Genomic DNA, 15,088 nt, shown 5'->3' on the forward strand with positions numbered 1-15,088 from the left:
CCAGGGAGTCCATTCCATCCACAGGAAGGATATCCCATTTGAAATGTATAGTAAGCGAGCTGGGTCCTGGAAGCCCCTTAAGTCTTCTGGTGAGTGACCTCACTAACGCGTGAAGGATTATCAAGCACTAGCACCTTTTATCAAGAAGATACTATTGAGCACTTTGGCACAAATTTGGTGGAATTGCTGTTTTAGAAAAAAAAAAAAAATGTAAAAAGTTTAAATTTCCATCACCTTAGGATTTTCATGTACACTTTTAAATATAATGTTACAAACAATTTTCTATTCCTATATGAATTCGATTTTTAACACTAATTTATTTCATTTGTATTTCGGTAAATCAACTGTTTTTTTTTTATTGCACATAGCACTTTGAGACATAGCGCCTCAAATTTATCTTCAACATTTTTTGGTCCTACTAAAATTGATGGCTGCTGTATCAATAACTACAAAGATTCAACACTAGGAGGCGCCATTTCTTAAAATGTTGCGATTACTTAGGAATCCATACCTGAAAGACCGTTATGGGAGACATAATACTGTTTTGCTTTGTGGAGCTTTCTTCAATGTAGCACTTTTTGCAATAAGAAAGTCACGTTAGACTGTTTTAAGTTATTTTTGCTATGACCATTATGAGCAGCTGAAAGTGAGTTCTAAATACAACACAAGATACTCTTGGCTTGTCACAATGTTACAAACAAGCAACCACTTCCAATAGTATGGTCCAGGTAGAGCAATAACATTGCTACTCCAAGGAAAGACATTATGAACACACAAACTCATAAAGGACCCATTCAAGCTATGTGCAGTTACCTGTGTTTCTGCATGGAAAAACACAGGTAACTGCAATGACACAGAAAGCAATAGATTTCTGTGCATCATGTTCAGACCAAAACAGTGTTTCAATGTTCCAAAGCAGGCAGATATTATGCAACATTTCCTAGTTATTGCATCATTCTGTACAGTCCCACACGCCACTGTGCAGTGACATGAATGAAGTGTCACATTGTACACATATCACAATGCCCTCTGCTGCACAGCTCTGCAGCCCAAAATGCTGTGTGGGTAGCAGCGGTTTAGGCTGCAGGGCAGTGTGAACAGGCCCCAAGAGCTGAAGAAAAACAGTTGTTGAAATATTAGATTGGTAAATTTTAATTAATGAGGAAGGTTGTTAGGCATGCAAAAAATAAAACCAGGCAGCAACACTGCACAAAGGTGCAAGGTTGTATCTGCTTAAGTATATTAAACACCAAAATATTATGTACACATACACTTGGCAATCTTCATTTAACAAAGATAAAAATGACAGCCATATAATATGCTTCAGTGTACGGTCTTATGACAAACTTAATTGCAGATGTTCATATGGGCTTGGTATCCATTGAATAATAAGCAGCAAACCTCCCAGTCTTGCAACTATATAAAAAAAGATTATTCATATGAACAACTTTTTTTTGGGGAAAAAAAAAAAAATATGTTCAAGACTGTTCTAAAGTAAAATCAATATCGAAAAATTTATTTGGATGCAATACTTCTGTTAGGGGGGAATACATAAAATGACAGAAGGCATAAATAAAATACCTTAAGAAAAACTAAGACTACAAATATTGGAACCTTCACCATGTACACAATATACAGCTAAAATGCAGCAACATTTCACATCTAGAATCAAGCAAGCTTAATATTATCCATACTATACATATATGCATGTGTTACTGCTGCTGTGACTTGAGGCTTTTGTCCAGCAGATGGCAGCAATGTCACACAGCACCTTCATTCAAAAAAATGGAGGGCACAATATTGTGGGGGGGACAGATGTTAGAGGTTCCCTGTGTGCTCACTAAAGTAAGACAAAAAAAAAAAGCACATGTAACCAAAAAGGTACTTCATGTCTTGGAGGTTTCTAATATAGCCTTCCTGTCACTTCTTAAGTTTTCCAGCTCACATAAAAGCAACATTTATTTACTTTTTAACCGCTTATCCCTTTTCCTTACTCAGCAGAATAAGACTACACTTCTGAACTACAATGAAAGCCCACAACACTAAAGATGATAAAAGGAGCTGTGATAGGGCATGCCAGGCCAAGGAAAAAAACAGGATGTATAAGAACTGTTGGCAAAGCCTGCCACGCAGTGGTTCTTCCCTGCCTCTCCAGCTGTAAATACATTTTCAAATCAACAGTGCTAAACTGGAAGAGACATCAGAGGATGCAGGATTAGAAATAAAACTATTAATACACACTTTCTACAAAGGGCTGGAATATAATTACATCAATATTTACAGAAATCCATGGTCCCCTACAAGCTGTTGAAGTAAACACAGAACATTGTTTTAGATGTTGCAAGGAGGATGATGATGGTGGTGGTGGGAAGTAAAGTGGCTTTGTGCTACAATCTCAAGAAGGCGCTGCTGAAGTGCACTAGAATTGTGAAATTACACACAAACATTTATTAGACATTAGCAGAAAAATAATGTGCATATTATATAACTAGTTAATGATTATCATTTACCAGAGAATACAGTATTATGTAACAGGCTTTGCAAACACATCACTGGACAAAGGAAGACAGAGCTAGTATAGGACCAAGTACACTTTATTTTACCAATGCCATCCAGTGTATTAGGGAAGTACAAGACTCACCATCTGCCTTTTCTTCTAGATTTTAAATTAAAAGATTTGCTAAAACTTAGCTTGCTGTACTTCAATCTTATTTGAGATCTCTGCACTCCAGTTTTCAAAAAAGAAAAACAAAAAGGGAATGCTAAATTGCAACAAAGACATTTTCTGGAGTAAGTTGTAAATCAACTGGTTTTCATAAATGTATTGCGCTTTAGCTTTCGTGCACACAGGAGTGTAAAGTGAACCTACACTCCCCTCTTCTCCAGTGAGCTATCTTGGTGGTACAGATATCTTCTCGCAGCTTCTTCTGAATTCTGACTGACAGACTGATGTGAATGTGCAATGTATATATAAAGCGCTGCATAAATTGACAGCGCTATACAAGAACCTGAAATAAATAATAATAATAATAATAATTCTGGATCTTAGGCCATCTTGAAAAGCCAGGCCAGGATGACAAAATTCTCTTGCATCCACACACAAGCCAATTCGGCTTGCCAGCACATGTTAGAATTGAACACTGAGCTGTGCATGCTCAGTATGCAGCGTAAAGAGTTTGCCAGGAGGAAGGAATGAATCCTTTACTGAAGAGGAGACACACTGGGGTTGATATACTAAAACTGGAGTGCGCAAAATTTGATGCAGCCGTTTATGGTACCCAATTAAATTCTAACTTGAATTGATTGTAAAGCCTCCTGTTTTTTTCATTAAAATAATAAAAATGTCATACTTACCTGCTCTGTGCAATGATTTTGCACAGAGCGGCCCCGATACTTTTGTTCCCAAGTCCCCTGCTGGCGCTCCTGGCTCCTCCCTCCGGCCGAGTACTCCCATAGGCATCCGTTCCTGCAGGCTTGCTCCTGAGTCGGTCCGTTTGTATTGACTGCTTTGACTTCCGCTGTTCTCAGCCAAGCCTGTGACATCCAGCAAAAGGGAGAGGAGTTGCTGCAGACATGCACAAAGCTGGACCAAGATCAGGCTCAAGTGAGTGTTTAGGGGGGCTGCACTTAAGGTTTTTTACCTTAATGCAGAGAATGCATTAAAAGGTAAAAAAACGTTACCTTTACAACAACTTTGAGCTTGATCAATTAAGCTTTGACAAAAAAACCTGGGAGCCGATTGGTTTCTATGCAGAGCTGCAACCAGATTTTGCACTCTCCAGTTTTAGTAAAACAACCCCCATTACATCAACCTGCCTGCATATTTTTTATTTTTGCCAAAAAGTCCACTTCAAGACATTTTTTTCCCATGCAACACAATCTAAGATGTGCACAAATAGGATCTGAGCTTATTCAGTAGTTAAAACATGTTCGGAGCCCACTAAATGTCCACAGCAGTGGTACTCATTGGCACATACACAACAGCATAATTTTATTTCTGTAGTAAGCTTGTTTGTAATGCACTGCAATGAACTTGGGGGTCACAAACTGCACAGAAAATAATTTGTGTCCACTGTCACTGAAATATCAAAAAATTCCATTAAAAAGAAAAAAGTTTACACTTCCCTGTCCGGTCACCCATTTGAAAAATCTTTGCTCTGTTGCACAGCAAAATCATATGAAGAATCTGCACAGCTGACACACTGGTGTGTTGCATTCCCTGCTATGCTCTGTGTTCCTCCCACTGGCCCCTATATGCTACTGTATATGGTAATGATGTGGATGCAAGCAGGACCAAGTAATGGATGCATCTGACACAAAAAAAAAAAAAAATGAATAAATTGTTTTGCAATAGAGTAATGATTCTATGAAAGGGCAATGGGCAGTAAGTATAGGGTCTTTTCTTTACAGCATGTAAATTACAATCTGGACTCTGCATTTAGTTGGAGAGGCCAATACAAAAACGGACTAACACATATCAGTGCAATGGACTTTAGGCAGTATCACCCTGCCTCTCAGCAGACACAGCCGAGTGCCATACATGTATTAAGTCTGGATGAGCTCAGAAATCCCACTGGCAACCATGATACACAGCTGTGATCAACAGCAAGAAGCAAGTTCACTGGAAACAGAGCTTGCACACGGATGGGTCAACAAATATGTTTTTACAAAGGTTTGAAAGGCCTTAAAATGAGCCCACATAAGAAAATAAATAGCATTAGAAATACTACAGCAGAAAGCTAGCACACAAGCAGTGCAGACTTGCTTAGATGCACATGCAAACCATGATGCAAACCATTAATTTGGAATATCAGCACTGTTATTACGATTGCCATATTTGGTGTGTATGATGAGAAGCACAACACCTAAGAAAAAACAAATTGAGCCCACAGTCATGTATGCAATTCCTAAAAACGGGTTCTTTCCTCCCATCCAAGAAATTGTGCTTAGAATCATTCTCTTTCTTCCATCGAAACTGAGAACAGGATAATCTGAGAATGGTATAGGAAATTACTTCACAAGACAAAAAAAAAAAATAATAATAATGAAGAAAACGTGACTCAAGATCAAATGTCTCCTGGATTTCATTACATGTAGTAACTTCTTTAAAAAGGTGCCCCCCCCCCCCCCCCTCCACAATAGAGACCAACCAGAAGCCAATTTTGCAAAGCTAGGTATGAGGTTACTGGATTGAAAAAAAAAAAAAAAGTACTTTTTGTACTTACCTTAAACCCTTTGCACCTAAGGTTAAAACACATGTAAACGCCCAAGCACAATTCCGCAACTTTGACATGTGTTAGTAAAACTGTACATATCGTCACAACTACTTTGTGTTTCCAGGTGGATTATGCCTTTTTTTGGGGGGGGGGGGGGGGGGTTTCTTTTGGTGGTATATGGTAACGAATGTCTCCTGATTTTTTTTTTTAATCAAATTTAAAAAAATTGGATTTTTTACTTACCGTAAAATCAATTTCTCCGAGTCCACTGACGGACGTAGCTGCTGCTTTAAATCATAGACGGATGGGATGTCCAAAAGCAGTAACCACTGAGGGGTGGGCAAAGGACAAACTTAAAAGAATGCTATTCCCACGGCTAACATAGCCAACTATAAAACATGGAGCCCAACAGGCAACAACTGGGGTTCAAATGCAGCAAAACCATAAAGGAGAAGGAAAAGTAGACTGCTCCTTAAATGGCGGGCTGCAAAACCTTGCGGCCAAAGGACGCATCCGAGGATGCTAACACATCCACTCTGTAAAACTTGGTGAATGTATGTACAGACGACCAAGTGGCCGCCTTGCAAACCTGCATCAATGATGCCTGATGGTGGAAAGCCCAAGAGGCACTCAACACCGGCGTAGAGTGAGCCATGACAGAGAAAGGAGGAACCTTGCCCCTAAGAGAATACACCTTCACCACCGTCTGTCTGATCCATCGAGAGATGGTCGCCGCAGACGCAGCTTGATCATTACGGGGTCCATTCATATTCACAAACAGAGAGTCCAACTTACGAAAGAACTCAGTAGTCTCCAGATACACCCGTATCGCCCGAACTACGTCCAAGCAATGCAAGGCAATTTCCTTAGGATATGAAGGTTTCGGACAGAGTGACAGAAGCGGACAGAGTGACGGAAGCACTATGTCTTCGTTCAGACGGAAGTCTGAAATCACCTTAGGAAGAAACGATGGATTAGGCCGTAACACTATCTTTCTGCGGCAAGGCGACTTTCCGCGACAAGGAAATGTGTCTTATATTCTCTAAAGGAGATTTCTGAAGAACCGATAGAACCAAATTAACGTCCCAAGGAGGTAACGGGAGACCTCCTGGGGGGGGCCAAAATGACGAACCCCCTGAAGAAACGTACGAATCAAAGAGTGCGTAGCCAAAAGGACATTGGAAGTACACAGGCAAAGCCAAGATCTGACACTTAAAGAGTGCCCAACGCCAAAAGTTAGTCAACCCCTTTCTGTAGAAAGGTCAGGATCCTGCTGATAGCAAAGAATCTAGGATGCAGCTTCAGCTCGCACCAAGCAATGTACGCTGTCCACGTACGATGATAAATCTTCCGAAAAGTGGACTTCCTAGCCTTGAGTAAGGTAGGGAATCGCAGAATCGGACAGACCCCTGTCCTTTAACATCTTGCTCTCAACAGCCATGCCGTTAAAGCCAGCGACTGTAAAGCAGGATGGAAGATCGGACCCCGAGATAGAAGATCTTCCCGCAGAGGAAGTGTCCATGGACCTGCGATCGTCAGCTGAATCATGTCGGAGTACCAGGATCTCCGGGGCCAATCGGGAGTCACCAGAATTACCGGAAACCCCTCCAACTCGACCCTGCGTAGCAGGTGAGATAAAAGTATCAGCGGAGGAAACGCATAAATTAGCCTGTACTGGCTCCAGGGAGCCACCAGGGCGTCTACTGCGTCGGCCAGAGGATCTCTTGACTGAGCCACAAACTTCTAAACTTTTCTGTTTTGTCTGGAGGCGAACAGGTCCACATCCGGGGTCCCACACCGTAGACACAGCTGGTGGAACACCTGTGGATTCAGGGACCACTCTCCCTGATCCAGGGTTTGACGACTCAGGTAGTCCGCCTGCCAATTGTCTACGCCGGGAATGTACGCGGCGGATAGGGCTGGGACACAGGCCTCTGCCCAGCGCAGGATCTTGGCTACCTCCAGAGCCGCTAGGGCACTCCTGGTGCCCCTTTGATGATTGACATATGCCACGGCTGTGACATTGTCGGACTGGACTTGAACAGAACACCCCTTGAGACTGTCTGTCCAGTGGAACAGGCTCAATTTGATTGCGCTCAGTTCCAGAACGTTGATCGGGAGCTTGGACTCTTCCAACGTCCAGGTATCTTGCATTCAGGCCACCCAGCACCCCCCCCCCCCAACCGGTCAGACAGGCATCTGTTGTCACCACCGTCCAGAATACTGGAAGGAAGGATTTCCCGAGGAGAGGATTCGGAGAGCTGAGCCACCAATTCAGGGAGTCCTTGGATCTCCGACTCAAATGAATCAGACTGTCCAGGGATAGAGAATCCTTGTCTCATTTGACAAGGATCTCCTGTTGCAAAAGTCTCGTGTGGGCCTGAGCTTATGGACACCATCAGGCCCAGCACCTGCATAGATGACCTGAGAGACACCAGGTTGCAAGCCAGCAGCGACAGAATCGCTTCCCTTAACTTCTGTAACTTCACAGGAGGTAGAAATACCTTTGCCGAAGCTGAATCTAGGATCATTCCTAGATACTCCAGTCTGGTTGTTGGAACCAGGGCAGATTTCTGAAGGTTGAGATTCCAACCGAACTGCTTCAGAGTGTTAATGGTCACCTCCAAATCCCGTTCCAATGTCACAGACGAGTCTGCTCGAAGCAGACCCTGGGAGCAAAGGCGAGACCAAACGGTAACACCACAAATTGAAAATGGCCCACCGTGAAGCGGAGGAATCGTTGATGACCCTGGCAAATGGGGACATGGAGATAGGCATCCTTGATATGAAATCAAGGCCAGCAGATCCCCCTGATGCAAGAACCCCACCACTGACCGCAGGGACTCCATGCAAAATTTCTGGACGCGCACAAAGCGGTTCAGAGTATTGAGGTCCAAGATTGAACGTAATTTGCCCTCCTTCCATGGACGCAATTTGCCCTCCTTCCGTGGAACGGTAAACAGGTTTGAATAGAACCCTCGAAAGCATTCCTGATGAGGAACTGGTACAATCACGCCTTGTGACAGCATATCCCGAATCGCTTCCTGCAGCCCCGCAAGGCGGTCTGGGGACAGCTGAAGAAAAATATCTGTCTAGCAGACGGGAACGGAACTCTATCTTGTACCCGGACCAAATTACCTTGCGTACCCACCTGTTGTGCAAAAGTGAGGTCCAAGGATCCAGGAAGAAACGGAGACATCCCCCCACCCCTGAAGTGGGTGGGGGTGGCCCTTCAGGCAGAAGGGGTCTGCTTGGAGGTGCTGGGGGCAGAGGATTTCGGCTTGCCAGCCCACCGTTTCCTGGATCCTTTTCCGCCCAATACCGTTTGGTTTTCTGTGACACGGTCGCAGGAAAAAAGACGCTTCTGGGCTGTAAAAGAAAGGACCTCGCTCGAGAGGGACACTTACCCTTAGTCAAGTGAGGAAGGAGTGTGCTCTTTCCCCCAGTGACCGTCTTGATCAAGTCATCCAAGGAGGAAACAAAAAGGTGATCACCCTGAAAGGGAAGATCTACCAAAAGCTTCTTAGAAGCCTGGTCAGCCGACCAGGACTTTAGCCAGATCGCACATCTGATGAGCACACTTACCACTGACGCTCTGGCCGCGAGAGGAAGAACGTCCAGGTTAGCATCGCATACAAATTGCAGAGTCTGCGATAATTGGTCAGCAAGTTCCAGGGCAGATGACGGTAACAGGGTTACCATCAATGCCTCTATCAGAGCCTTTACCCATTCAAACATAGGCCTGAGAGACTAGAATGGTAGTCAGGGCAGGACTGAGAATAGATCCCACTACCGTATACAGGTGTCGGGATAAGACCTCAATACATCTGTCAACCGGGTCAGGGAGAGAGGAGGATTCTGCCACCGGTAAAACTGTGGCCTTGTGAATACAGTATATCTGGGGGTCCACCTGAGGGGGGACCGTCCATTTGCGTAAGATCTCTTCCTCAAATGGGTAGCGTCTAGCCAAACGTTTGGGAATTGCAAGCGTGCGATTAGGTCGCCGCCATTGTTCCTCCACTAAAATGGACAAGACTTCAGGATAAGGGAAAACCTTGGCCGATTTCTTTGCCCTGAGGGATCCAAAGGATACCAAGGCTCCTTGCAATTTAGAAATCGCATCCGTGCTTTTTAGGGTGTCCCTCACTGAGGATATCAAAGCATCTACCAGCGCCTTTATCTGTGCCAAGGCTGGTGTGGAAACATCCTCTTCCACGTCAGAAAAGTCTGAATGCGGGGACGCATCCTCCAAAAGGGGGTCTGCTTTGCCCGGCGACCATATCGGCCTCAGAATCTGAGGTCTGAAATTAGACAGGTGAGGGCCGAGGGAGTTTCTTAGTAAATGCTGCTGCAATAACTTTGTTCATTTTCTGGAAATTTCTTGCGTCACAGACAATAAAGTCACATCATGAGCCTCACAAGTGGGCCCCAACGATACAACGGGTGTCACAGATAAACTTGGGGAATCCATGTTAGACGTATGGCCAAACAGTAGGATTGCACAGTAAGAATGTAAAGAGCAGACAAAGAAAGGGGAAACACCGGAACCTGCACCGCAAGGGGTTAAACAGAAGCTTCTCCTGAAAACAGGAGCAATGGCTTAAGAGGGAGCAATCCCCGCCCAATCACCAACATTAATGCCCCTGAGGCTAAGTGAGGTTACAAAGGCACCACAGGTCCCAGCAAGTCCGCTGCTACAGGCATGCACTGAGCCTTTAAGAGGAGATCGCGATGCACGCAGTGCTACTCCTGAGGATAATCCTAAGCCCCCTAAAGGCCTGAAACCCCTCTGAAGATGATAAAGTGAAGGCCAGGGTAATTAAATTCCTCTAGAGTAGTCACCACATGGAGAACACAGCAAGGTCCATCAGCACCATGGAGAAGAGAAGGTAGAAGAAAACGCCCCCGCCCACAAGAGCCAGAAGCTCCTGTGCTGTTTTGTCTCCGGCTCCAGCAAAATGGCCACCGGCATTACAGTGATAAGGATACCCAGGCAGGCTGCTGAGGCCTGTTAAGGCTGCGGACCACGGCAAAATGACAGCTTTGCGCCGATGAGCATGTGACCTCAGGCCTAGTAAGGCCTACCCTAGTAACAGGCCTGGGGGCCCTGGCGGGGGTCATCCTGGCGGATGAAACCCCCCCACCAAGGTAGCGGTATGAGGCGCAACCATGTACCCCCTTCCGAGGCCTCCCCCCCCACCGTCCACTACCTGGTATAGCACCTGAGGCGACTTACATAGGGGACCCCCACTAAAAGTGTCCCAGGGGTCCGGAGCCCAGGGTAGGGAGAGGTCAGGGTAGGAGGGGGAAGGTCCCAGGTGACCCCTCAGAGGGTCCTACTTACCTATGGAGGAGCCCACGTCCGCCCCAGGCCCGCTAACCAGACGGGGGGACTGTACTTACCGGACCGTGCTGCTGAGGGTGGGCGTCCATCCTGACAGACTGCCTCTGCACGGCAGTGAGGGCGCTCTCGGGCAAGGGGCACACTGACGCTGGCATGCCAGGTGTGTGCGTACCGGTGGGGTGTTTCACCCGCAGGCCAGTCCCCATCCGTGGGACTATAGTTGCTATGGAGACCTAGCACGGAGCTACAGTCTGCAAGCGCTCGCTGGCACAAACTGGGAGACCGTAAGGCTCTCATATAGCCAGTCCGAAACCAAGTCGGCATTCCACAGGAACTGGAGTCAGTAGCAAAAAAAAAAAAAGGTTCCCTTTAGGACGTTTAAAACAGAGCTAGGACAAAAAGGTCCCAGCAGGGAGCTGTTTGGCCACTCCTAAGACTATGCAGCTAAAACTGAAGATGCAACGGTGAGGCCAGGGGTAATAACCCACGGACCCCGGCCCCTGGGCATGTCAAAGCCTTTGGCTCTACTTGGTCATTCCTAGTGGGAGTGGCTTATTCCCCATTCGTCTATAATTTAAAGCAGCAGCTACGTCCGTCGGTGGACGAAAGAGAAAAATAATATATATATTTTTTTTAAATTTAGCTGTATATTTTTTGGTATAATCATAATTTACCACCAAAAAACACCCCAAAAAAAAAATTCTGCTCCTGCTCCCTAAGGTTTGTTGTTTGTACCTATAGTACAGCCCAGAAACAATAGTTCACATATTGGCGTTTTTTTTTTTTTTTTTTTTCAATCTAGCCTAAAACGCACTAACACTGACATGGATATTACATTTTTTTTCTTTTTTTGTATTCTACCAACTTGACCCTAACACTAACCCTGGCAGTGTTATTGATCTTGTTATTATTCTTTATTTGTTTTTTTTCCTTTACACAATTTTGCTTGTTTACATTTCCTCTCCTGCAAGAAGAGGAAGGCACTAGGTATCTTTCTCTTCATTAAGAAGTAGTAAACACAGGGGTGGGCTCACAGTGACTGATCCCTGTGATAGCCAATCAGAGGTTATCACAGAGATCAGATGACCCAGAATCCTGAGTCCAGGGTCCTGATCATTAGTACAGGATCCAGGGCTCTCATGAGAGCCTGGTCTCTGTGCTGGGAGTGCGCTCCCAGGGCAAAGGGAGATATGCAAATATGCGGCCTCCCACAGAAAAAAAGCCCACTTCCGTGAGGCCCCATATATGTGTGCAGCTGGCAGGAAGGGTTAAAATCCCTTTCTGGTCATAAATGGCTGGTTATACTGCTAGCTAGAGGAGCACTAGGACACAGAAAAAAAAAAAAAAATGCACACCAATGGCTAGCTCCTAGGGACCTTAACCTCTTCTGGAGATATCGTGCTCAACCGTAGCATAAACTACATCATGCTTTGGGTAGTGGTTGGGCCCTCAAAATGCAGAACTCCTGGTCCTGCATTGTATGCGACAACATCAGAGAGCCTGCAAACAGCACAGCGACAAAGGGAAGCAGCTTTGGAGGAACTGGTTGTACAGCTGGGAGGAAGCATGATAGAGAGATAAGGCAAGTAAAAATGCAATTTATTGTATGTTCCCCATACACAAAAATGAGCATTTAACTTTGAGTGCAGTGGGAGTAGTACCACTGAAAAGGTAATTTATTTTGTCCTGCGTTCAGCTTTAAAAGTCCCTACTAATTAGTGCAGAGAGCCCAGGATTAAAGCAAATTGGAGGAAAGGCACAGAACTCAAGATTTCACAGACTTCCCCCCATCTTTTTACAGATGGGAAAACCATACTGCCAAAAAAAGTTATGTTGGTGTGCTTGGAAAAGTTTCAGAAAGGGTTGCAGAGGCAGTCAACTTGGTTCAGTAACAGGATAGAACGAATACAAGATCCAGCAGATACAAAGCAAGCCGGTCAGCAAAGGAAGGTTCACATTGCTAGGAGTATTGAGCTAGTAAGGGCAATCATCAAGGGAGGTATCAGGACGCCCACAAGGCTAAGCCACGTACCAACATCAAAATCCAATATGGAGTACAGGTGAAACCAGGAGCAGGTGCTTAACCAAACCAACAGTCAGAGAGGATGGTAGAGCAGTCATGCCACATACAACTGTAACTGCTGATCAGGCCTCCAGCTTTCTGACAGACACAGTGCAACACCTCATCATAATCTGCCATCTGTAAAGTCCACAGTGGAAAATTCTGCTTAGAGCCTTCATTGGAAAGAAGGAAGGAGGAGGGAGGAGGAGGAGGGATTTTCATGTCCAATGCTGCAGGTGCTACCAACAAAGAACTGGTGGAGAAACCTGCAGAGATATTAGCATGCGTATTGCGGCCAGTGCCATGCCGTGATATGCAGCTTCCGTGGCCATTACGGCTCAAGTGCCCGTCCTCAATAGCCCAGGCTATTTTTCGTGACGCTGCTGTGACTTCAGCCCACCGGACCAGGACCAAGAAAATAATTAAAAATTTGAATATAATACAAATCTATATAGAAAAAAAAAAAATATATATATTTTTTTAAAAATAGATTTAATTTTGGATTCAGTTTTCGACCAGGTGCATCCTGAATTTTTGGTTTCGGCCCAGGATTTTCATTTTGGTGCACCACTACTGGAACGACTTCCAAGAATTGGAATCCAGCTTATATCAGCTAAATAGATTTCAGGTGTACCAAAAGAAAAAATTTAAAAAAAAAGGCATGTATCAAGCAAATTAGCAACACATCTAGATGCAAATCAGGCAGCCTCCCATTTAGAAAGGTCTCTTTAAGACACTGTACTGTTAGATACTGTAAATAAATTAGATTTGCACTATAAAGATATGCATAATTAGGAAGTGGTAAGGTTACAGTCTGTCAGGGTACTACTTAAGAGCAGCTGAGGGAGGAATTTATGAGTAATATTGCAATCTTGCCGTCACAGGCCGATTAGAAAAGCTGGTCCCCTGCTAGCATGTTGAGGCTTTTGCCATTTGTGTGGCAGCAGTAATCTCCCTTCAGAGGTCCAGCTACCTCCCCTGCCAAAATAGAGCTAATGGGCTCCAATCACCAAAGATCGTGTTCCCTGTTGATTGAGGAACTCTTAGCAGGACTCACCAGGATTTTTTACACCACTGCAGAAAGAAAAACTTCTTCCACACAGACAGAAAGGGTCCTTCTCTGCATCATACCGGCAGGGTACATGCTTTTCTGTTCAGGCTGTGGCTAACTTCTAAAGAAAAACTACAAGACTGCACATCTTTGTTTTGCACAAGGGAATCTACTTAGCAGATTTAAACTGAAATTGGAACTAAAGGCTATACCTATCTTAAAAATGCTCCCCCTCCACTCACAACACCTATGCTGACTAATCTGTTTAAGAAAGATGTATATACTTACATACTTTCAAGCTGCTCTGGCCTGGTCATGTGATCTGGCTCCCCTATATCATCCAGTAGCGGCTGCAGAAAGAGCCAACGGATGACCCGTAGGAGGCCATGGGCGACAAATGCTCTCAGGAATTACCAGCCGTCATTGAGCACTCTCTCCTCTCCCCTGCAGCCACTGCTGGCTGACACAAGGGAAGTCATGTGACCAGACTGGATGGCCTAAAATTCCACTTGTTGCTATGTGAACTAAAGTTCATTCTTTCAATTTTCCAGCAAGTACTGTATATACTGAAGTTGTAAAAAGAAAATAGGTAAAAAGCAGTCATATAAGGAAAAGGATACTGTACTCAATATAAAGAGAGTAATTTCCAGGCTTCAATGCTACTTGTGAAGAATCAGTCTTTTCTATGAGACCATAAAGCTTTCTGAATGTTGGCAATGCTGCAGTACGCATCCATACAATAAAATCTTCATTGACGAATCCATTGTTGTTGGAATCCTTCGGATCTAATTCATACACTGCTTTCTGCCAATTAATTGGCTTAGATGTATCTTAGTAAAATAAAAATTAAATATATATAACAATTAGCAACAGCAAGCATGTAAACATACCAAATGGCATATGTCAGATACAAATAATTACATGGAACGTGAATAAGCCATGACTTTTCCAAGATCACATGTACTAAAGAACAAAAGAACATAAAGTCAAGTTCACAAACAGTGCAGGTTCAGAGTGCGTTAAACCTTCCTTTCCAGTGTTCATCCAGTGGTGGACAAAGGAGCTGGTGCTATAGAAGCAATTACCATTAAAGTGGAACTTTACCCATAACAACTTGATAAAAATAATGTTCTTTAGCAAGGAACATATTTCACAATAATAATTATGCTACCAAAATTAGTGCGCACTGTAAATTGCCTCCAGCATTGCTCCTGTTTCTTCTTACTCAAGGCCGCCATTTTTTCTTAAGCCCAGAGCCCCTGAACAGCAGTAAATCTTTAGGCTGTCAGTAGATTAGCTTCTACAAATTTGGCACAGTGTCAATAGAGAGCAACTGAGCATGTGCAGAGTAGGGTGAGGCAGTGTATTACTGGATTTTAAAAAGTATACACACTTATAGTTTATGTTTTACATAA

The 15,088-nt window shown here is 44.3% G+C and overlaps 1 protein-coding gene across 1 annotated transcript in view; it reads right to left on the bottom strand.

Moving 5' to 3' along the window:
• Positions 1-4,683: 4,683 nt before the first annotated feature.
• TMEM30A (transmembrane protein 30A) overlaps positions 4,684-15,088 on the bottom strand; it is a 35,518-nt gene continuing 25,113 nt past the window's right edge. The window contains exons 6-7 of the mRNA XM_082251477.1: positions 14,294-14,503; positions 4,684-4,991 (exon numbers count right to left, since the gene is read on the bottom strand). Coding sequence (XP_082107603.1) covers positions 4,798-4,991; positions 14,294-14,503 — 404 coding nt within the window. The 3' untranslated portion in view covers positions 4,684-4,797. The remainder of the gene's footprint in view (positions 4,992-14,293; positions 14,504-15,088) is intronic.

Source organism: Pelophylax lessonae (genome assembly GCF_965119305.1).
Source record: "Pelophylax lessonae genome assembly, chromosome: 3".
Classification (NCBI taxonomy): domain Eukaryota; kingdom Metazoa; phylum Chordata; class Amphibia; order Anura; family Ranidae; genus Pelophylax; species Pelophylax lessonae.